This window comes from Brachyhypopomus gauderio, chromosome 9 (assembly GCF_052324685.1).
Source record: "Brachyhypopomus gauderio isolate BG-103 chromosome 9, BGAUD_0.2, whole genome shotgun sequence".
Lineage (NCBI taxonomy): Eukaryota > Metazoa > Chordata > Actinopteri > Gymnotiformes > Hypopomidae > Brachyhypopomus > Brachyhypopomus gauderio.
In genome coordinates this window covers 19,883,362-19,907,248 of record NC_135219.1, presented here as the reverse complement: position 1 = coordinate 19,907,248, position 23,887 = coordinate 19,883,362, and the positions used below count along the sequence as shown (strand labels likewise).

The 23,887-nt window shown below is 42.7% G+C and overlaps 4 protein-coding genes across 7 annotated transcripts in view; 1 reads left to right on the top strand and 3 right to left on the bottom strand.

The window, feature by feature from the left end:
- Positions 1 to 1,526: 1,526 nt before the first annotated feature.
- plg (plasminogen) lies at positions 1,527 to 9,650 on the bottom strand. The gene is made up of 20 exons (XM_077017790.1): positions 8,895 to 9,650; positions 8,697 to 8,729; positions 8,257 to 8,383; positions 8,079 to 8,185; positions 7,304 to 7,418; positions 7,020 to 7,159; positions 6,806 to 6,926; positions 6,583 to 6,701; positions 5,879 to 6,041; positions 5,589 to 5,713; positions 5,105 to 5,261; positions 4,623 to 4,837; positions 4,361 to 4,509; positions 4,172 to 4,265; positions 3,947 to 4,061; positions 3,487 to 3,561; positions 3,246 to 3,386; positions 2,939 to 3,045; positions 2,444 to 2,589; positions 1,527 to 2,137 (listed from the first exon to the last, which is right to left on the bottom strand). The coding sequence occupies exons 1-20, from the start codon at positions 8,941 to 8,943 to the stop codon at positions 1,973 to 1,975; spliced, it is 2,463 nt and encodes an 820-aa protein (XP_076873905.1). The 5' UTR covers positions 8,944 to 9,650; the 3' UTR covers positions 1,527 to 1,972.
- A 40-nt stretch (positions 9,651 to 9,690) lies between these two features.
- LOC143523382 (uncharacterized) overlaps positions 9,691 to 23,887 on the top strand; it is a 35,343-nt gene continuing 21,146 nt past the window's right edge. Inside the window, exons 1-4 of one of the 4 annotated variants that reach the window (XR_013133324.1) lie at positions 9,691 to 9,910; positions 10,081 to 10,433; positions 10,780 to 10,861; positions 12,244 to 12,432. Coding sequence is in view for 2 of the 4 variants with exons in the window: in XM_077017789.1 (XP_076873904.1) it covers positions 10,155 to 10,433; positions 10,780 to 10,861; positions 12,244 to 12,432 (550 nt within the window). In the remaining 2 variants the exon portion in view is untranslated. The remainder of the gene's footprint in view (positions 9,911 to 10,080; positions 10,434 to 10,779; positions 10,862 to 12,243; positions 12,433 to 23,887) is intronic. The other 3 variants (XR_013133323.1, XM_077017789.1, XM_077017788.1) reach the window with 3 other exon arrangements.
- gpr31 (G protein-coupled receptor 31) lies at positions 12,142 to 14,472 on the bottom strand. The gene is made up of 2 exons (XM_077017794.1): positions 13,045 to 14,472; positions 12,142 to 12,660 (listed from the first exon to the last, which is right to left on the bottom strand). Exon 1 carries the CDS (start codon positions 14,085 to 14,087, stop codon positions 13,140 to 13,142), a length of 948 nt encoding a protein of 315 aa, XP_076873909.1. The 5' UTR covers positions 14,088 to 14,472; the 3' UTR covers positions 12,142 to 12,660; positions 13,045 to 13,139.
- On the bottom strand, positions 19,163 to 20,839 carry LOC143523381 (12-(S)-hydroxy-5,8,10,14-eicosatetraenoic acid receptor-like). The gene has a single exon (XM_077017787.1). It carries the CDS (start codon positions 20,471 to 20,473, stop codon positions 19,487 to 19,489), a length of 987 nt encoding a protein of 328 aa, XP_076873902.1. The 5' UTR covers positions 20,474 to 20,839; the 3' UTR covers positions 19,163 to 19,486.

The window sequence follows — 23,887 nt, the reverse complement described above, 5'->3', positions numbered from 1 at the left end:
CCATACAATGACTCATATCCTGCTAATGAATCTCCTTGACGTGCACAGACATTATGAACCTGACCAGCACATCACACTTCAGGGTGGCTATCAGTCCACAACATCGCGATCAGTCCACAACATCAACTTCAGGAGCGTGAGCTGGAGCTTGAAGAGTGCAGCTTCTTATGTATCTGCAGCTGATTACAACCACCACATTCTAGAGTGTTCTAGAGTGTTGGAGCAAGGACACAAATGAAGTGCAGGAAGTCCTTGGAGGGCATCAGTTATTTTTATGTTTTGGCAATTTCATACTGCTTGTCATCACCTTATGTCTGTATGGCACGGGCTAGAGAAGACCATCACGATGCCCTCCATCTGTTCCATGTCTTGGTGCTGAAGTTTGATATTCTTTTAAGACCTCATTCGTATTTGACATAGTGATTGTGACTAAAATATGTTCAGTTTTACAGTATTTTATGCATACTACATTTATCTTTAGAGAAAATCCAGTAAAGGTAGGCCTATAAGGATTAATAAAAAAAAATTAAGAAGAAACTTTTGAACACCATTGCACTCATGTGATTTCATTTCATGCAACATAGGGCACCTACTGTACACCAAGAGAAATGTAGAGGTATGGATTATAAGACCAACATGTCACTATAACTGCTGTGGGTATAAATGTGTGTTTCATGTAAATCCATGAACCAACTAACCTCCTGTAATATTTGTACAATCTACATGAAAAAAGATACCATAAACATTTTTAAACATCCCCTGTGAAGAGTGGAGAATCAATCTGATTGTATTTAATAATACCTACAGCGTAGTTTGCAGGAAAATTTGTTGTCAGTAGATTCTCTAAAATGGCTCACATCAGAATCTGCTAAAGCACTTCAGAACTGAAACAAACATTCACAAAATAGCTGTACACTCATTAAAACCCATGCTTTGACAGGGTGGTAACTACAGTAGTTTTATAAACTTTATGTAGCCGATTCTAATTTCTCACTTGAGTTGACAGACTGGCAATTCACACTGGTGCCATGAGGGGCACTGTCCACCAGCAGTATTTTACATAGGCCTGTATGGTTGCCAGGAGTTCAGTTGTTGTATCCTCTGGATTTGATAGATGTCATGGAGCTCAAATGCTGTTGATTTATGGTATTACCTGCAACCAGCCATCTTTACATATAGATACTTCTATAAACTGCTTTTCACCAACTACACCACAGGCTGCCACCTCTGTGTGTCACACCTGAGCTTGAAACAGAGGACTGAGAAACCTATTATGTAGTGAGTTAGTGCTCATCGGTAGCCTCTCAGTCATAGCATAGTAACACTCCCCTCCCCCCAACACACACACACACACACACACACACACACACACACACAAATGGTACAGGAAACACACAATGTCATTGCTGGCACTGCATAGGACCTGTTTAGTTAGGACCTGTTCCCCCAGCTAGCAATTGACCAATGAGACACAATAGCTTTAGACCCCTAGAGACTCCCTGGGTCCCTCAGATAAGGTTTACACATAGAACAAAAGGCTTCTCCTTATTTTATTTGACTTTATCGTTTCAAAAGTTTTACAATCACGTTTCCTCATTTAATGACCCCCTATATATTAATGTCATAGAATGGACTGTATATTCATGTTGGTTTTTTTTAGTTTTGTGATAAAGTTTGTCTGCAGATGTAATTAATGGTCCCGCAGTCAACATGGTTTTAACCCTAATTGACTGAGTATTGTATTTATAATAAATGTATAAATGTTGATCTTTTTGATGCATTCATACATAAACATTTCAGATGCTAAATTTGTCTTGTTTAATGTGGATAATGCATTAGAAATGCACTAGTAATGTTAATGAAAAACTATGAGACTTAAAAAAGTTCACTAATGGACAGAAATTAAATGTCAGGCCTTCCAGTTACACTTCGACCCCCTGGCTTGGAAAACCTCGTGGCTGAATGTCTGTGTTCAAGAATTAGATTTAATCTCTTGTTCAATCCAGTCAACAAATTTGGAGACACGGGCATAGACGCCAGGCTTCATGGCATTAGCACAGCCCAGTCCCCATGAGGTCACTCCCTGAAGAACGAAGGTATTCTGTGAGTAGCACACGAGAGGGCCCCCGCTGTCACCCTGAGAGTGTGGGTGTGTGTGTGTGGAGGGAGGGAGGGAGGAAGAGAAGAAAGTATTAAATGTACAGTAGCATGGAATTAAAAACATCTTGGCAGCAGCTAGTGTAAATCAAAGAAACACAGTAGTGCATATACTAGCTACTATACCAAAGGCATTTCTTCTGTTTTGTCTGTCTTACAACAGTTAACGTAGTCTTTAACTGAGTAATCCATCTTGTTGTCAGTATAAAGTACTTTGCGACATCTTGTTAATATTAATATTAAGATGTAATATTAAGTTATATGAAGGCATGTTGTGACTTGGTACCTGACAGCTGTCACTTCCTCCCTCTATGTTTCCTGCACACATCTCATGGTCCTTCACCCTGTTGTTCAAGTAGGCTCTGCTGTTACATATTTTGTTTTCGATGACGGGGAAGCCGGTCTCTTTCAAAATACCTTCTCCACCCGTTCCTAGTTCACCAGAGAAAAAGACTGAAAGTAAGAGTCTCAACAACCTGATTCTATTTTGGTACATCAAACGAATTAATTCAGGGACCATGTATTGAAATTCTAGACTGGGACCAGGCATTATGCCTTGTTCTGACCATGCGTAATGAAAGCCACCAGCAGGAGTTCTCAACCCCAGAGTTGGAGGGAGGCTGTGATCTATAGTTCTGGTATAATGTGATGATTACTCAATGTTAAAATGTGTTGTTCATGGAATCTGCAGGAGTAAGACTGAAAATGGTTGTGACATTGTTGTAAGAATTAGGCCTTAGCAGAATGTGTCCATTATGACGTTTTTACGCCACTTCCTTACCTTGTGTTTCTCCCCATCCTGTAACATAGCATTCTGTCCCGCTGGGCACAATGTAGTCTTTCTCCGGTAGGCACGCAGGCAACACCTTATCATTAAAAACAACTGGCCTGAAAGGGGAGAAGTCTCAGTGATGCATTTGCTTGCTGCATTTCATATAACATTATAACAACCTTTGCAGAAGTAGCTGACTACACAAAATGTAGTTGCTGCAATCTTTCAGGTTTTATTCAAGTATTCAAAAAAGGCCATTTTGAATTAAGATTATAATTATACTGTTTCCCCAAGAGCTAACAGAGGAAACTAATACCTGTCCAGCTTGAGAAGTGCGATATCCTTTCCTGTTGGTTCCAATATAATCTTCTCCAAGTCACGGACCTGTTTGGATGATTCTTTTGCAAGCTCAGTGTGGATGCCCAGATACACCTTGTATGCAGATGGTCTCTTAGATCTGGAGAAAAATGTCAAGAGCTTTTGTAATGCTGAGAACAAGAGGTTCGGTGCAAGTTGAAGTCCCGGTAATAAACGTTTTGCCCTAACTGGTCTCTTACCTCTCAAGGCAGTGTGCAGCTGTCAGGACCCACTGTTCAGCGATTAAAGTTCCTCCACAGAAATGAATGCCAGTGCTACGACACAACATAAGGCACTAAGATGTTGTTACTGTGCAGACATGGGTGGAATGAATAATCACATGTTTAGAAGCACAGGTGTGCTTTAATACCTGGTTCTAAAACTGAATGAATAATCACATGTTTAGAAGCACAGGTGTGCTTTAATACCTGGTTCTAAAACTGAATGAATAATCACATGTTTAGAAGCACAGGTGTGCTTTAATACCTGGTTCTAAAACTGAATGAATAATCACATGTTTAGAAGCACAGGTGTGCTTTAGTACCTGGTTCTAAAACTGAATGAATAATCACATGTTTAGAAGCACAGGTGTGCTTTAATACCTGGTTCTAAAACTGAATGAATAATCACATGTTTAGAAGCACAGGTGTGCTTTAGTACCTGGTTCTAAAACTGATTTGCCAAGGCCAAGAGTAAGGTTTAGAGATACATCCTCCAACAATCCGGCCAAAGCAGCGTCTTGGTTTTGTCACGGGCTGTCCGCACTTCATGCCATCTGTTTACGAGGAAAGTCTCTTACATTTAAAAACCAGCCATCGCAGTGATGCAGACTTGACGACATCATTACAACATCATTGTGATTTAGGCAACAGTGAAGGTTCGTACCACAGTCTGGAATCTGACAGTAATCCCACTTCTTGTTAGGATCTGTAGTGTAACACCAAGGTCCATTCACATCACTGTCAGGATTTCTGCAGTTCTAGCCATTAGAATTGACATTAGAAAAGTGCCAGAGAGTCCAATCACAATTCAATATAAATGACGTATTCTTTATGTCCGTGCTATGGGACCTACATTGGACTCCAGACCCTTGTCTGGATGGGTTTCAGGAGTGAAACTAGAATGCTGGTGAGGGATCATGGAACTCCAGGCTTGACAGGTCACACCTGTTACAGTCCTTGACGTCCGACCTCTGTAGTCGGCTCCACTACCCACTTTACAATCTTCAAATCAGAACATGAGCAGAATGATAAATCAAGGCCCCGTAGAGACGACAGCTGGCAGCAAAACGTCTCCTGGTCAATATCGTAGTGAGCAGCATGTGATGATGGCAAACCTTTGACTGGAGAGGGAGTGGTGATGGGGCGAGAGGGAGTTGGCAAGGGGGCCAGGGGTTTATGCCCAGACTGGGTGGGCATTGGGGCAACTGGGGAGACCTGGCCGCTGCAGCGCTCGATCTTACAGTACTCCCAGCGCACGGAGGGATCTGTGGTGTAGCACCAGGGAGCACGATCTCCATCAGGGTTCCTGCATAGGTTTCGCCTCAGGTCTCTGCATATTAGAGGATTAATGTATACACACCCAATTTAAATCTAAACTTGAAGTCACCTTAAAGTAAAGCATCAGCTCTTTAGGCAGTCAGAGTACGGTAATTACAATGCAATCCATTGATTTTGAACTTTTAACTAGCACTGGCATTGTCATTAAGTGTCAGAAGAATGCATGTGCACTAATCAGCTGCACGATTTGCATTTCAGTCAATGGCTGCAAAGGAATACTGCAAGGTTTATGCCATACAGAAGCTCTTTCTGCTCTTACGCATTGGGGTAGCTCTGAGGTGTCTTCTGATGCATATGAGGCTCCATGGAGGACCAGACCTGGCATTTCTTCCCACTGATGGTCTCTGACATGACTCCACGATACGAGGTCCCATCTCCTTCATAGCAGTCCTCAGCTGGAGCGATAACTGGCTCCTCTGAAACATTTGCATATTGTATTTGCATGACTTAGCATATTTTATCTGCATAATTAAAATGTAGGCACAGTATCTGGCTTATGGCCTTTGTCTTCCATATGAAATCTATCTGCACAGCAAATGTCCCATTGCTGAATTAACATCCACTGCCTCCATTTAACACTGGTTTAGACGCTAATGAAGGCTGCAAGTGTTTGTTTGGCAGCAGAGAGTTTGTGCGCTGTAGCAGCTCTGAAATATAACAGTGTCACACAAGACAAGCAAGTGCATGATGGGTAGAATGATTAGGAAGAGAGAAATGATGAATGGGCATAAGAGAAAGCTGACCAGGGCGGGGCTCGCCATCACAGCTCGGCACGGTGCAGTACTCCCAGCGGGTCTCTGGGTCTGACGTGTAACACCAGGGGGTTCTCTCTTTGTCAGGGTTTCTGCAGTAGTTCTTGTCAAGACCTCTGGAACAGACAAATTAATCTCTCGATGTACATGCTGACCATGCACTGGAATTATTATTTTTTTTTATGATCTGCATCACTGCATCAAATGCAACAGAAAACAAATATTTCACTGCAAATGGTTTGATCATCTACACATACTGCGGACCACACATCGTTGCTTACTTGCAGGGGTAGTTCTCTGGTGTTCTAGAGTGTTTTTGAGGGTATTGAGATGCCCAGGTCTGGCAGGTTTTCCCAGACACTGTCACAGCAACGGTTCCTCTGTAGGAGCTACCATCTCCTGTAGCACAGGTCAGCTCTGGCACAATGGTTGGTGGTTCGGAAGCTACAAGACAAAATAGGTACATTTGCAGTACACAATTCAAATAAATCATTGAATTGAATTCAAATAAATTCATTTCAAGAATTTCATCACATGGCTGGGGTAAGTGGCATTAAAAATAAACATATCTAGAGCACCAGTATTGTAATACTCACCATTCTGACAATTGCTTACAGTGTTTAATGTGTTTATAAACTAGACATTTTACTTTAACAACTTAACAGGATGAGCAAATAACCCTGAGAGCACTTTCTCTGTCTGTACCCACAGAGTGTGATGAGCCTGTTCATTCAGAATTCCGTTAGCTAAGGTAAAATATTTTAAAATACTTGTGTTGGCTGCCTGTTAGTTGCCATGTTGTAATCACGGACTAATATTTACCCACTGCTGTGTTAATTTTAAAGTAGTTAATTTTAAACTTCCTACTTCTGTTTTTATGCTTGTATATCAATCAGTTTGGCACATTGAACTGGATATCTGCAGGATAAATGCAATGCAAATACTGAGTGATTTAATGAGTCAGTAAGAAATAAATTGAGCTCACTGCAGCGAGGGATGGAGCAGAAGTCCCAGCGTTTGGATGGACTGGTGGTGAAACACCAAGGTCTTGGTTCTCCATCAGGGTTCCTGCAGTAGTTCTCCTCCAGGTACTTATCAGGAAGCCTACACACATACACAAGCACACAAACCTTCACCGCATTAGATAGTCTAAAACAAAAATTAACAAGATGACCCAAAGAGAAGATTGCAAAGCTGTGAGCACTCACACTGAGGGAATGTATCCATGGTTATGGGGTTTCTGTGAGTCCCATCGCTGGCAGGCGTGTCCACCCTCGGTGGTAGAGATCTTGCCCCTGTAGTTTTCCCCACTGCAGTGTATGCATTCCTCTACAGATGTACAAGAGTTTTAGGAGACATTTTAGTAGTCAACACAAAGGGAAATCCACACTACCCTGGTGTAATTTGGCACAGTTCACACACCATTGCAGTCTTGGATTTCACAGTTCTCCCATCTCTTTTCTGGGTCCATGGTGTAGCACCAGGGGCCTCCACTGTCTCCATCTGGGTTTCGACAGAAATTGGACTCCAAATTCTCCTTTGGATGAGTCTTTGGAGTAATGCTGCCAGATGATTCAGTAAATGTCAGACTATAATCGAGCTTTCTTTTCACTTAGCACAGGTCAAGCCGTCAGTGCTAAACCTGCTACTACATTAAATGATCTGTGGAGCATAAATGCTGAACAGAAGCATATTAGGCAACATACTTTGGCTTGTGAGGGAAAGAACTCTCCCATTTCTGACAGTCTCTCCCTGATTTTGTCTTGGATTTTGACCCTCTGTATTCGGTGCCAATGCCCGTCATACATTCCTGTAAATATTCTGAATGGAAGATAAACACATTTATGAAGAGTGACGCAACAAGTCCATGTTGAATCCACAAAGACCCTCAATAAAGGCTTAATAATGCACAGAAACCTATTTGTCATATATCTAATTTGTTCTGCCATTTCAACAGCCTCTTACTATGAGATCCTACTAGTGTACATAGATACACAGAAGCTAGACTGGAGCTGAATCTTTAACATATTTGCTACCTGTATGAAAAACTGTACAGTTTCCTACTGAATGAGAGATGCTTTTATATTTTCCCCCACATTTAGTTTGTTTTGCGACACAGTTAAACTGCTTTCTGCAGGTTCGGGGGAGATTACATATTAACTAAGAGATACAAAGGGGCAAACGATAGCACAGGGGTCTTCTCTTAGGGCAATGTTTTAACAGGACAAAAAGAAGAAACACTTAATTGCTCAGGTTTGGTTGTTAAAATCAATAATAACGTTTTGTTTTTATTGTCTAGGAAAACCCACATAGAATTATTTTTGATCCAGGGAAAAGAACTAGGAATTCTTTGTTGTTTTCTCTGTTTTAATATAAATCAACTGATCAGTTCACAAATTGGTTGTAACACAACAAGGAAACAAATGTTTTCACACTACTGATCTGGTGCAGAGAGCCAGCGCTATGTTAAACTAGTCTTACCTTTCTTTTCAAACAGAGCTGCACCAATTCTACGAGACACTGACTCTGTCTTTGAATTGCTTGGTATTATCATGCAGTACTGATCTTTTTCAATGTATATAAAAGACCTGCAAAAGATGCATTATAGTTGATTGTACAGCTATACACAGTTCTAGGCCTCGTATGTACAGTGCATTACCTGCACGTGAATACTGTTTCTGTATTGCACTTGACCGCACAGTTTTCAGCTGAGTTTACAATGTATTGCATTTTGTTTATAGTGATTATCCAAGCACCATCCGTTTTTAAAAAATTATCCAGGACATCTGTGGAAGAAAAATAGTTAAAGAAATGGCAACACAGTGGATTGAGCAACACAAGTCTTAGCAGGACACACTGTGACGGCCTATAAACGTGGCCAACTATTACATTTAATAATGTTAGTTATTACATGGCCAATTCACTGTGATTTCTCTACCGGCAACTGATTTGCATACAGTGTTATAAAATCTTAAAAATTAGTGTGGCAAAAACACTTTTTATCGCACAAATCACAAACACAGCACAAGCAAACAATACAGGTCAATCGTATCTTTTAGATCTTGGGTCCCAAATAAAAATAAATTGCTTTGTTTTTACCTGTGCTCTCTTTCATTTGTCCTCTCACCAAACCTGTTGAGAAAAGATGTTTAGGCTATATTACTAATATTCTCTGTGCAGAGCTCAAAAACGAAATAAACATATATTGTAACATTGACCAAAATTATACTAAACACTGATGAAACACTGATGCTTATTGGAAGTATCTATCTTAACTGTGCTAATCCAGAAGCTCACCTGTGTAAAGCAAAAAGCAGAGCAAAATCAAAACTTTGTACAACTCCATGTTGTTGCACCGACGAGCAGTGCAGGTAAAGATATTATTGGAGGTGTTCTGTCTCTTAGGCCAAGTTGTCAATAAGACAACTATCACTCATCAGTCAATCATTGTCCTCACAAGGACAGAGGCCAGAGGTCATCATGTGTTTACCAGGGGATTTGATTCCAAATTACTGTTTGTGATTTTACATTTTATGCGTCGTAACTGTTTTCTATGTTGTTATCAAGCTTGGCTTTGTCATTTTTCTGGGCATTCTTTTGTGTTTGGCAATGGGGAACATTCCCCTATCTGTTCTACATTCACTGTTATTACTGTTCATTTGAGAAAGAAGCACACTGATTTCTTACCCCTCCCCCCCCTCTTTTTTTAAGAAATCTGCTCCATCAGTGTTTCAAATCAATAGGCTAAGTTAATAATTAACCGTATCTAAACGCAATTTACAAAACGTCCACACTTTGCAAGGGTACACGTATGTAAAAGCATATAATGATAGTCTAATAATGGAGTAATGTTACAAAGAAAGGTTCAAACTAATTCGACACCACGATTATAAGTTTCACCACATGCTTGTTAAATGTAGCAACACACAGTACACAGCCACCAGTCCCTTCAGTAACGGTGAATATGAAACGGAGATTTTTCACCTCACGTTTCATGTCACTTTTCAAAAGCGACATTGTGGACATGCTGGTGGCAAGTGGTGGCTCCATGCGCCAGTTTGCGCCTTTATCCGTGGGTTTGGCGCACTGCTTGAAAGAAATTACTTGACTATCCCTCAGATTCGCTATCTTGTTTTCGGGTCTAGCATCCAATGTCGACATTTTTAACTAAAGCATAGAAACATCTCTGAACATCATGGAAACATCAACGTCTTGTGTTTACAGTTACTATAACTACTGACAGATCATGGTTGTAGGATGAATCTATGAACTCGGAGCGCAGTCGTCCTCAAGGAAACGTCAGTGTGGGTCAGGTATGAAGTTTGTAGATAAATGAAGCTTTGTGTAGGCCATACGTTTGTTTGTAGGTTGTTTACTCGATTAATTGCCCAATATTCAGCTCAACTGTGTATTTCCATTTTGTGTTGAGGAGTTCGCAGCTTGGGAGCAGCTTTCAGAAACTTGTCGATTTTATTACTTACAGACCCACGAAGTTTCGAGGGTTTTGATGTAAAATTCTACAGCATTCATCAAATTCTACACTGAAGTGGACAAGCAATGTCGGCAAAACTACCCCGAAATGGGGCTTTCGTAATATCATGTGAACAGGACAGAGCTTTGGATCAGAAATCAAATACGATTACGGTGTTTTCCTGTTCCGTTGCCACCGCGTGTAGTGACGGAGGTAAACAAGAACAAGCTGAACAGCGCCCTCAGGCGGTTCAATTAAATGCCGGTTTCCCATCTGAACCAGTGAGCCATGGTAACCCTCAGGTGGCGCTGGCTTCTCATCTATGTAACTGCCAACATCTTAAGACCCAGAACATTTCTCATGAGGTCAGTCGTTTTTTGTTTGTTTGTTTGTTTGTGGATACTGGATAAATAGAGTAAACTGGTAACTAGTAAGCAATAGCTGATATAATTAACAATTTCTCATTTTTGCAAAACGAGAACAGCTTTAAATCTTAAATAGTGTTATTGTAAAAGACCAAGACATGCATGCATAACTAAAACCAAACTATCCTATCCTACAGGCTGATGATTCTCCATTTATTAATTATATCAATCATAATTTATCATGAGTGTAAACAACTAGGATGGCTTACGAGTCGGTGATTCGGTGCGAATGAACTTGCTCTTAAACGGTCGCCTTTGGGAACATGAACTGTGATGTCTCGTCTAGTGTGACCTTCAACAGAAGCAGTTGCTGCACCTTCAAAGGCTCGTCCAGGAGCAGAACACGGTGCTGTCCTTACTCTGCCCAGGTGGGTCTGTCGAGCACGCCACGACAGTCACGCACCTGTGGAGCATAGAACGAGGTTTTCACTATATAAGACTCGATGCCGTGTAAGGCAGTGAATTAAATTCCTTGTTTATTCCTTTAAAGTTGCTCTGTTTGATCCCAGACTGTATACTGGGGTCAGCAAATGCACAGAATAAGAGACACCGCCGTGTTGCTATGAAATAGAGACAGATAGCTGGTCAAGATATTGAAGATGAGGTTTTTAAGAATCCACACATACCCTCCCTTTGCAATATTACAATTTCCTCAGGAAGGAAAAATGCGTATTATGTGGTTATGTCTTGAGCAAGACACTAATCCAAAGCAAGGCATATATGTAAAAATAACACGTTACACCATCATAGAAATGCATTACAACACTCCAAGTCATCATTTTTTATAAATAATGGTCCTTTTGAAACCTCATTCTCACAGTTAGAATAACTCTTGAGTCTTTCCCAGAGTCACACTCTGCACTGCTTCACAGATGGTCCGATGTAATGATTATATGTAAATAGCAGAGTACATTTGAGTTTCTACAGGGTAAAGTAGAACCATCTCAAGAGCTTAAATTAAATGTAAAGAGCACCGATGACTCGTCCTCTGTGTAAGCTGACCGAAAAGGTGCTACGCTGCAAGAGAGCTGCTGTATGTTTGCATTAGTGATACTATCAAACTCCAGCCTAACATTTGTGTCCCATGTCGCCGTTTTAATATTTCAGGCACTAATCAATGATTCTGTTGAATGCCTAGACACTGATTATAATCGAATGATGATGAATATGTCAAACAGTATATATTTAACTTCTATCAAAGAATAGCTTATTAGTATATTGTGCTATATTACCATGTAGTGAGCACACCTTAAACATGTAGACAGGATTCCTTTGACCAAATCACAATTTTAAATCATAGCATTTGACAAGGTTCTTCATGAGGCAACAACGAATGGGTTAATGCCGCTTTTGTAATGAGACCATGTAGTTGGGAAAGAATGTCGTTGTTCAAACTGAAAGACATGCATCACTACCTGGAAACATGCTCAGTTCTGAAGGGTTTTTTTCACATGTGAACTTAGCCTAACTTTAATTATAGTCATTCATGATGAGACATGTAGTAAGTGACTCATTTATGAATCCAGTTATTGAAATCTCAGGAAGGAATGACAGCTTGTCATAGATAGGACAAAAAACACCTTTTCACCAAAATAATAAATCTAACTTTCAAAAACAAAACAAAAAACATTTGTCACTTTCAATGAAATAATGGTTGCCCATTTATTTTCAGAGACTGTTTGCAATTATATATACAGACAATAGCCAAGTAGGTTCGATCTAAAGTGGGTTTGTCTCCTCTTCCTCTAAGGGCTGTTGTTACCCCCCACGTCTGTACCTCAGTACCATGGCAATTCTCTAGTAAAGTATCCCGAAATGGATCCAGCCACTCGGATTGATGGTCTGCTAGATTTCAGGAAATGCTCCACCAGTTCTGCAGTGACTGGAACCGAACCAAAGACTGAAGACCATAGCAGTCCACAGCCAACACACCACTGTGGTAGGTTCGAAGTCTCCCGAAATAGGTGAATTTACTGTGAATTTACTGTGCTTTTTCAAAAACTGTTTGTATTCCTTCACGTTTGTCGTTGGCTCGGTGTTATTGGGGCTCCTCTGCTGTACGTCAACACTTGATCTTGCTTGAGGCATCGTTCCTGAAATCCTTTAGTGAGGTTGGAGTAAATTGCGCAGAGAAAATGACAGAAGACACCTCCAGATAGTAAGATTTCTACAAAAACATAGTAAAGTTAATAATACAATTCTTAGACTGTATAAATAATAAACCAACATAAAAAAAATTACCATTAACATTTACAAATTACACAATATATGGGTCTGATAAACACCAATAAAAATAAACATAAAAAAGAGACTTATTACATGCAGCATTTTGTTAGTTCTTACATTCAGCTCTCATAATAAACCTGATATGTCAATAAAAAAGTAACCTTGGTTAAGCAAGATCAGAACGACAATTAAATCAACAGACAATTGTTCTGAGAGCATTTTTTGGCTTTAGTTTCTAATTGCATATACAAAAAGATACATCGCAATGACTGAATATTCAGTGTTGAATAAAACTCAATTTTAAGGTAGGCTTGTTTGAGCTTACCTATTGTGCTTGCTGCATTTTTGAAAATATGCTTTGTTTTGATATGCTTTGTTTTATTTTGATAATATAGGGTTCAGCATATAGGGTGTTTCTTCCTATATTTCATGATTCGCATGGTGTTCTTTTTTTAACAGAAAGGAAAGATAAGTAGCTATATATAACTTTTTAAACTTTGTGCTGCTCAGGCAGTACACAATAGGGTCTAGCAAACAGTTTAAATAAGAGAGGCACATCATGCCATCGTAGACTTGAACTGTAATTTCCTCTCCTGTGGGAAACTCCTTGGCTCTCATAACCAGCAACACTGTCCTTGAAATGGCAGATGGCACAAAACATATAGAAAAGACCAACACAACGCAGATGACCAGAAACACCGCCCTTTGGAGCTTGGTCCTGTCACCCACTGTCTTTTCCCTGAGTTTCAATGTGATCCTTGTGGTGCAGTAGATGAGAATGGGCAAAGGGATCAGAACCTGGATGAAAAACACAAGTTCTCTGAAGACCACTGTGACGGTGCTGTCCTCAATGTCGCTGCCGTCCTCGTTGCTGTCGCAGCAGTCGAAGGTCTTCAGCATGGCCGGTGTGGTCAGCACGAGCAGCAGCGCCCAGATGAGGACGGAAATGATGACGGAGCGCTGGCGAATCTTGAGGGTGTTCTTCAGACCTGAATGCACAACGCTGAGGTAGCGGTCAATGGAGACGACCGTGAGGAAGGTGATGCTGGCCCCTCGGTTCAGGAAGAGCAAGAAGAGGACAACACTGCACATCACGCTGTTTCCGCTGCGTCTCTCGCCTCTCCAGAAGGTGTCCGTCCTTATCAGCAAGCAGATGAGCAGCAGGATGTCAGCCAGCACCAGATTGAACAAGAATATGTTGTTGCTCTTAGACTTCCAGAACTTCAGTTTAAAGATGAAGATGTATATGACCGAGAGGTTCAGCGGAAGAGCCACGATAAACTCCACTATCATCACAGATAAATAAAACCTGTACAGCTCCGTGCTGCCGACCGTGCAGTTGTCGCTGGGGTGACTGAATTCCGTCATCCTGTCTGGGCTTCTGACTTGCTTTCACAGAGCTGGAATTACGTAGACGAAATGCCACTTGACTTATAACTTAACGACTCAAACCACCGCAAATACAAATAGATCTCTTATAAAGAGAAAACACAGGTATGATTTCAAACGCAATAAGCATAGTGGCCCATCTCTGGAGAGCTGTGTGCAGACCCCGAGCTCCAGCCTTCTAGTGCATTCTAGCACTTCAACGTGTGTCTTTTCTAAGTTGCTCAGAGGACTTCCCATGCCTGCGGAGGCATGTCACAACACGCTTAAGGAGAATTCTGCTGCTCCTATGACAGAATGTCCAGGAAAACACAATTTAAAAAATGACATCGTCTACATCAACTGCTAATAGCTGTCTCATATGTGTCATCTATGAGAAACGTTTTATTTCTCATTCAGTCCACTTTATTCTGGCTCTCGGGAAATTCCTTTATGGGGCAACTTCTGGGGGTGTGTTATTGTTGAGCAATAAAAATCAAGTGGAAAGATATAGTAATGAATGCCTTAGTTGTAAAGTACATTAAGAATATAAATTAAACAGACAGGAATGTGTCTGGGCTTGAAATCACTGAGGGAAATTAATTAAAAATGTCACAGACTTTAATGAAACGTCTAATGGACAATTCTATGAAGCAGATTTGCAGCAGTAGACTTGATCAAAAGAGTGTTATTGATATCGCGTTAGAAGAAGAAATGACATTGTGGGCAGAATTGTTTTTGTCACCATCACACTTTCATTTTATGTTTCCCTTTAGTCAGGCTTAATTACGTTAGAAACGGGTTTTGACAAGTCTTTGCCTGTTGGGTATTTAAAAAGAATTATTCACACACAGGCAAGAGGACACGGATTCATCCAGACTCTTTACTGCCCCTCTCTAAGGTTTTAGTAAAATTGTAAAATTGGAAATGAATGTACTTATAGATGGATTCTGCCATTTGCAAAAGAGATGAAAAGGTTGGTACTATTCACAAATTATTTCTGTCACAGTGCATCAATCCCAGCCAAACAGGGACACGCCCACACACACAGACGCATGCCCACACAGCCACACAGGGGCACACCCACACGCAGACACAGAGGCACACCCACACACGCAGCCACACAGAGGCACGCCCACACACACGCAGACACACAGGGACACGCCCACACACACAGGGACACGCCCACACACGCAGACACACAGAGGCACGGCCACACACGCAGCCACACAGAGGCACGCCCACACACACGCAGACACACAGGGACACGCCCACACACGCAGACACACAGGGACACGCCCACACATGCAGACACACTGGGGCTTGGCCACACAGAGGCACGCCCACACACACGCAGACACACAGGGACACGCCCACACACGCAGACACACAGGGACACGCCCACACACACAGACACACAGGGACACGCCCACACACGCAGACACACAGGGGCATGGCCACACACGCAGACACACAGGGGCATGGCCACACACGCAGACACACAGGGACACGCCCACACACACAGACACACAGAGGCACGCCCACACACAGGGACACGCCCACACACGCAGACACACAGGGGTACGGCCACATGCAGACACACAGGGACACGCCCACATACACACAGGGACACGCTCACACACACAGGGACACGCTCACACACACAGACACTCCCTCGGTCTCAATCATCACATTACTGATCACTTCTTGCACCTGTTCCCCATTAGGCACGCTCACTATTTAAAGCCCACAGGTACCTGTTGTCTTTGCTGCACCTTCAGCCATGCGAGAAAGTGTGACAGAGAGAGAGAGAGAGAATGAGAGAGGGAGAGAAAGAGAGAGGGAGAGGAAGAGGGCGGGAGAGAGAGGGGGAGAGAGTCTCTGTGCCTGCTCATCAAGGTTCAAGTAGCTCAAGCCTGCACTTGCCTTGCCGTAATTTAGAGATTTGCTGCCTTGTCAGTTTGTTTGTGCTTATCTAAGATGGACACAAAAAGCCATCTAGCTAACCCCTCACATCCTGTACCTGCCCAGCCGCCGTTACAATTCCATTACGAATGTTTGTGAAGTTCTACTGAAAAGTATGCCTATAGCATTTATACTAGCAGATCTGTTCATGGATATATGCAGTTGAATTGATGAGTGTTAAAGAAGCTTTGGTTGTATTTTTGTGATAGACACCGTGATTTCAAAAACCGCCAGCACAGAGCAGAGAAGCTTATCTCCTGTTAAAGAGGAGCTGTTGGAACACGTAGAGGAGCAGTGCACTCTCAACCCCTTTGGGCTCAGGAGAAATCTCCCAGCCAACCCAGAAGAAAGGTACTGGACTCCACTACACGCAAGAGACACAGCTTAAGCAAAATAGAGGGTGAATCAAATTCACCGTCAAATAATTTAATATCTTTATGAGCAAGCTGTGCATTTCTTTTTTGTTCAAATGAAGGCCTATTTATCCAGGAGTAAAAGATAAAGAGAAAACCTTTGAAGATTTTGTTGAAGAGCAGCTGAAACTGGATAAAGAACCTCTAAGAAAGGAGATACAGGTAGAAACCGTGTGAAAGCAATGTCCCGTGTCTCTCATGACACAGCGACGATACCAGCTTTCACACCTGAGACGTGTTCGTTTGCCACATGTGATTTCGCTGTTCCCTCTCTGCCATAGATCAGAACAGGGGCCACAAGCACAGTGAAAGGGAACTTCCTTCGTAAAGGGGATGGAGGAGCTAGGATTAAGAAGAGAGTGAAGTCCATGAAGCAGCAGCCTTCAGTGTGTGTTCTACAGCACAGTGACAAAAGCAGAAGAATGCGTAGTAGCCCTGTTACTCAACAGAGAAGCATCCCAGCACTGCTGGATCCTTTACACACAGAAGCTCACAGTAATCCCTCTGAACAGAGATCAGAGATCAGAGATAAAGAGGGAGGCGTAAGGAATAGCATGGATTCACGTGACTCACAAAAAAGAGATCCAATAGAAAGCGATCAAAGTGTGATCAAAGGAGAGAAAGTCATATACAGCATAACAGACACAATCAAAGTTGTACTGGCCTGTCCAGTAATAAGAGTGACCTTACGGCAGGCCCACTTAAAGAAAGAGTCAGCTTCAAAAAGGTAAACGACCGCATTGTCAGAGTGACTGAAAGGAAGTGACTCACCAAGCAGTACACATGGGTTGATCCTCAGTACTGAAATCAAGCAGCTGTTTCTCCGTAGCTATTCTAGTTACAGTACCGGTGCTGAGGATTATCCTGTATCTCAGGGTCACAGACTTCCCAAACCTCCATCTAATCCTTCAAGAGTAGATGATGGAGATAAGAATGTGGACTGGTCAGATGAGGACTACGCCAGTGACCCTTTGAGCGACGCCGGGGACGGCGCACCAGGCCGGGGCAGAACGCCTCGCTGCCTCCTGGCTAAGATATACGACACAGCTGGGTCCAGCAGTGATGGCAGTGATGCTGAAATCCAGTGCTTGCATTGGTCTCAAACCGATACAGTCAAAGAAGCTCCTCTGTCACAGAGCAGAAGTGCGTTAAAGAAGGAAGCTGAGGCGACAACTTGCACCTCGGACGGGTTTTCCCACGGTTCTCGTGTCCTGGAGAAGACCGAGCTGACGGTGGACGCTCGGAGAGAACCTTCATCCGTGAGGTGTCTCACAGTGGTGAGGACACTGCAGTCTTTAGATGTGAGCATTCGTGATTGACGATGCTAGTTTAGACTGATGTAAACATGAAACTTGAGCTGTCTTCTGCAGGAAGGCCACTGCAGAATATACAGGGAAGAAATGGCTTGGGTGTCAGAACTGGAGCCAGCAGCGACTTTATGAGGGACAAGATGAAAACAGAGCAGGACAAAGCGCTGAGCTTCATCAGCAGTGATGTCAGTAACGTGTTACTTAGTAACGCGTTACTCTAATCTTACCACTTTTTCAGTAACGAGTAATATCTTGAGTTACTATTTCCAGTCCAGTAATCAGATTAAAGTTACTTATCCAAGTAACTGTGCGTTACTATTTTTATTTTCCTTAGTAAAAATATATATATTTGCTTTCCTCTTGGCTCAGTTATACTTTTGCATCTGACCGTAGTGCTCGACTTCGCACGCTGCACGCAAACCTGTGAGAGCGCGAGCGTGTTCACGTAATTCTGTGCAATGTTCTCCATAACAATATGTGGTAAATAAATACCCCTCAAAAACAGGGGAAGGAACATTTACCTGACGAATTTTAATGTTGCATTGTGTTCCAGGTTTGAAAAGTGCTGGAATTTTGGCTAACATACTTAAAAAATTGAAATTGTAATTGTATTTCATTTCACAACAAATAGCTGTCTGACTGAATAGTTCGCTTGTGTTACATTTACAAATACAGTTACAAATAATACAGCGCAGCAACACAAACGTAATGTCAGAAGATAAATTATTTAAATATCAGGAAATACATTATTACTGTTAAAAATGCACTTCCAATAAAGTGAATATTGGAAAAACTTATTTTGCTGCTGAATGTAACTACTAAAGTAACTTGTAATCTAACGTAGTTACTTTTAAAATAAAGTAATATGTAACGTAACTAAGTTACTTTTAAAAGGAGAAATCAGTAATCAGATTACTTTTTCAAGGTAACTAAGTCATCACTGTTCATCAGGTTCTGTAGAGTTCTTCCCTTTGGGAAAGACTTTTGTATTTAAGGTGCACTGAACTTCAAAAGGATGGTTAGTGGTCAGTTAAACCTAGACAACATGTGATTTTAGTAAATAACTATCGTAGATTTAAAAAAGACAATTAAACCAACAAACAACTGTTCTGAGATCATTTTTGGCTTCAGTTTCTAATGGCATATACAACAAAGATACATCACAATGACTGAATATTCAATGTTGAATCAAACAAAATTTAAAGGTAGGCTTGTTTGAGCTTACCTATTGTTCTTGCTACATTTTTGAAAATATGCTTTGTTTTATTTTGATAATATAGGGTTCAGCATATATGGTGTTTCTTCCTATATTTCATGGTTCGCATGGTGTTCTTTTTTAATAGAAAGGAAAGATTGTGACGGGGGTATAGAGGCGGCCGGAGGCAATGGCTGTACATCATGCTCTTTATTATCCATGATAGTACACAAGCAAGAACAAAAGCAGAAGCAACGTAAAGAGCAGAAAAACTCACGAAGAGCAGAGAACAAACTACAAAAGTTTAATCAAGACTAACTCTCTTGTGTAACTCGCGTAGGAGGCGCGTTGTCCTCAGGAATGTGTAGCACTGGACTGCACAACCTGTGAGAAAATAACGGGTGCACACTAACCATGCACAGATGTTAGTAGTCTGGTGATTGTGACTGGGGTAGTGGCTTAGTGGCTTGACCTCAATTGCCCCCCGGGGATGAATAGTTTTCTGAATCTGAATCTGAATTAGTGCAAGGAGACGTGTGTCGTGTCCGTGCATGAGTGGGTACACGTGCCCTCTGGTGGCCTCCCGGCCGACCTACCATGACAAAGATAAGTAGATATATATAACTTTTTAAACTTTGTGCTGCTCAGGCAGTACACAATAGGGTCTAGCAAACAGTTTAAATAAGAGAGGCACATCAGGCCATCGTAGACTTGAACTGTAATTTCCTCTCCTGTGGGAAACTCCTTGGCTCTCATAACCAGCAACACTGTCCTTGAAATGGCAGATGGCAAAAAACATATAGAAAAGACCAACACAACCGAGATGACCAGAAACACCGCCCTTTGGAGCTTGGTCCTGTCACCCACTGTCTTTTCCCTGAGTTTCAATGTGATCCTTGTGGTGCAGTAGATGAGAATGGGCAAAGGGATCAGGACCTGGATGAAAAACACAAGTTCTCTGAAGACCACTGTGACAGTGCTGTCCTCGATGTCGCTGCCGTCCTCGTTGCTGTCGCAGCAGTCGAAGGTCTTCAGCATGGCCGGTGTGGTCAGCACGAGCAGCAGCGCCCAGATGAGGATGGAAATGATGACGGAGCGCTGGCGAATCTTGAGGGTGTTCTTCAGACCTGAATGCACAACGCTGAGGTAGCGGTCAATGGAGATGACCGTGAGGAAGGTGATGCTGACTCCTCGGTTCAGGAAGAGCAAGAAGAGGACAACACTGCACATCACGCTGTTTCCGCTGCGTCTCTCGCCTCTCCAGAAGGTGTCCGTCCTTATCAGCAAGCAGATGAGCAGCAGGATGTCAGCCAGCACCAGATTGAACAAGAATATGTTGTTGCTCTTAGACTTCCAGAACTTCAGTTTAAAGATGAAAATGTATATGACCGAGAGGTTCAGCGGAAGAGCCACGATAAACTCCACTATCATCACAGATAAATAAAACCTGTACAGCTCCGTGCTGCCGACCGTGCAGTTGTCGCTGGGGTGACTGAATTCCGTCATCCTGTCTGGGCTTCTGACTTGCTTTCACAGAGCTGGAAGTACGGAGACGAAATGCCACTTGACTTATAACTAACGACTCAAACCACCACAAATACAAATAGATCTCTTATAAAGAGAAAACACAGGTATGATTTCAAATGCAATAAGCATAGTGGCCCGTCTCTGGAGAGCTGTGTGCAGACCCCGAGGTCCAGCCTTCTAGTGCATTCCAGCGCTTCACTGTGTGTCTTTTCTAAGTTGCTCAGAAGACTTCCCATGCCTGCGGAGGCATGTCACAACACGCTTAGGGAGAATTTTGCTGATCCTATGACAGAATGTCCAGGAAAACACAATAAAAAAATGACATTGTCTACATCAACTGCTAATAGCTGTCTCATATGTGTCATCTATGAGAAACGTTTTATTTCTCATTCAGTCCACTTTATTCTGGCTCTTGGAGAATTCTTTTATGGGGCCACTTCTGGGGGTGTGTTATTGTTGAGCAATAAAAATCAAGTGGAAATATATAGTATTAAATGCCACAGTTGTAAAGTACATTAAGAATATAAATAAAACAGACAAGAATGTGTCTGGGCTTGAAATCACTGAGGGAAATTAATTAAAAATGTCACAGACTTTAATGAAACATCTAATGTACAATTCTATGAAGCAGATTTGCAGCAGCAGTAGACTTGATCAAAAGAGTCTTATTGATATCGTGTTAGAAGAAGAAATGACATTGCGGGCAGAATTGTTTTGTCACCATCATACTTTCATTTTATGTTTCACTTTAGTCAGGCTTAATTACGTTAGAAACAGGTTTTGACAAGTCTTTGCCTGTTGGGTATTTTAAAAGAATTACCGTATTTTCGGCTGTTGCTCATCTACGGGCGATTTTTTTCGAGGCCGCGTTTGGGATTCTTGTTTTGCCTACATTTCTCCTTGGAGAGAGTTTCGCTCGGTGGTCATGTCGGTGTATAATAATACTGGACTTTGGGCTAGGCCCCTTGAGTGTCAGCCTCCCCACTTGAACCAGCCATCGGAAAACATCACCCCGCACCCGTCCACATGAGAATCGCCACACTTCCTGATGTTCGGGCAGGACCCGCAGTTGCCAGTGAACTTCTTGCTCGGGCGAGTCCGGCTGCCGGTTCAGGGGAGAGTGTGTGGTTGGATACAAGAACACCAGACCCAACTTCCAAGTGGCGTTTGATTGTGCTAGGGAACGTCTGGCCGCGGCAGTGGAATACCGTGTAGATAAGCATGACACACAGGTGCGGAGCCCTGCTTTAAAAGTAGGACAGCTGGTGTACGTACGCGACTGCAGCGTAAGGGGTCGAAATAATATCCAAGACCAGTGGAGGGTCCTGGTACATATGGACGTGGGGGCTCCTTTGGAGGCTGGGGCCGTGTATACCATCGCCCCTGTTGGTGACCCGACGAAAGTGAGGCATGTGTATCGTAGCATGCTGAAAGAACTGGTGGGGCTCTATGCCCCGGACAACCCTCCGGGGTTAATCCAACCAGGAGAACTAACTCCCACGGACCTAGGAGAGCTGTCTAAAGTCAAAGTCAAATTTATTTATATAGCGCTTTTCACAACACATGTCACAAAGCAGCTTTACAATCGTATGGGTCCAGATCCCTAATGAGCAAGCCAAAGGCAACAGAGGCAAAGAAAAACTCCATATAATGGTGGGGATTAAGAAGAAACCTCGGGAGGACCAAGACTCAAAAAGGATCCCATCTTCCATTGGGCAGCCCGTTAGCACAATTCTGTGGTGCGCAGGATGGTTCTACAGATAAAATTAAGGTCCTTGTTCCCCGACCAATTAGTCACAGTCCCTTCAGAGTAGATGGTGAGCCTCAGGCAGGAGCTAGCATCAGCACGTCCTCTTGCGGAAATTGTACATCCAACCTAGGAATCAGTACATCCACCGGCAACCCAGACCATCTCCCAGGTGCTTGTAGGTGCTTGCATGCAATCGTCTTGGGTGGAAGCATGCAAAAAGATAGACAATAAAGACTGAGCGTGTGGATATCAATTTAGTTTAGCTCATAGGACTAGGTAGTACAATCCCTTAAATAATCAGCACTTGGTGAGGTGTGATGAGGTCAGAAGAACCTCTCTCATCCCCATTATTGCAAAGACTCTATGATTAGATTAATTAATGTCATATGTTTTATGAATCATGTTGTGCACTGGAGAAATGTATACTTACCTGTGTTGGAAATGCAAGGGAGTGCGGGTGCCCCTCAGGGATTCTTTTATGCAGGCGAGAAGAGCCCATGGCTGTATAGCATAGGGGGGGGGGGGGGGGGGGGGGGGGTAGCTGAAGCATCCTTGGAAAAGAGTACACGAAGGTAAATAATACAAAATGGATGTCCATGTAAATATTGTTTGAAGGTACCTGTGTTTTGTATGTGTTATTATTTGTCATGTGTTTATGTTAAAGCCATTTTATTGCATACCCCTATGAACGCACCCCAGTCGGTAATTGGTTTGGTCCAATTAGGCAGAGGGTGGGGTTATGGGTATATAGCCCCCATACTCAAATAGCCACATGCGGCCCGCGGGCTATCTATTTCTGGCCCGCGAGCTGTTTTGAAAAGTGGTTTTTTTTTAGGAATCTTTTTTTTCAATCACGCTATCCGCTCTTATTTTGAAATCGCGCACCGCGATCTCAAGACGATGCCGGGGATTGCCTTTATGGCAACAACAAACAGGTAGCAGACGCCCAAATGCGAAATACATCTTTCGAGCTTGTCTAATCTCTCAAACGACACAAACGACCAAAGTGTGGTATTTGAACACAAGGGACCTGCGGGCGACCGATGTACCCCCTCGCCTGATGACATGAGGGGTTAGGGCTTGAGGGGTAATCGCTTTACTGGGGTCTTCAGGTGGGCACCCTTCTTCTTTGGTGTTTCGTTGAAAGGCCCACAACACCTCCAGAGGGCTCAACGGCAACATCTGGCGTCCCAGATTTGCCCCCCTCTGCTTTTACACCTAGGTGGTCATCTTGCAGCCCAGTTGCAGTCCTTTCTTTTCAACCAGATCCAGTTGCTGCTCCGTTCAGCCACTCCTGATAGTGACTTGACAGCTTGTTGGAAGGCTTGTCCTCTCACTTTCATTTTCTTAAGCAGAGTGTTTTCTGCTCATATGCTTCACCAACTGCACCTTCCCAGGGTACAGTTAACTCCACAATGAAAACAGACTTCTGCGAGGTTGACCATAGGACCAGATCTGGCCTGAGATTAGTTGTAACAATCTCAGGTGGGAATAGAAGTCTCTTGTCCAAGTCAACCTGCATTCTCCAATCCTGGGCACAGTCTAACAGGGTTGATGGTTCCCTATTCGCTGCAGGTTTTGCTGGAAGTTGTCCTGCTCTTACAAATGTTGTGGTGGATATGTGTCTAGGCACTGACGGAGGG

Coding starts and splice junctions, on each gene's coding strand:
- plg (XM_077017790.1), bottom strand. CDS start 8,943: ATGGAGTTGTACAAAGTTTTGATTTTGCTCTGCTTTTTGCTTTACACA. Junction 8,384..8,696: donor ACAAATGAAAGAGAGCACAG/GTAAAAACAAAG, acceptor TTTCTTCCACAG/ATGTCCTGGATAATTTTTTA. Junction 6,702..6,805: donor CATGGATACATTCCCTCAGT/GTGAGTGCTCAC, acceptor GTATGTGTGTAG/GCTTCCTGATAAGTACCTGG.
- gpr31 (XM_077017794.1), bottom strand. CDS start 14,087: ATGACGGAATTCAGTCACCCCAGCGACAACTGCACGGTCGGCAGCACG.
- LOC143523381 (XM_077017787.1), bottom strand. CDS start 20,473: ATGACGGAATTCAGTCACCCCAGCGACAACTGCACGGTCGGCAGCACG.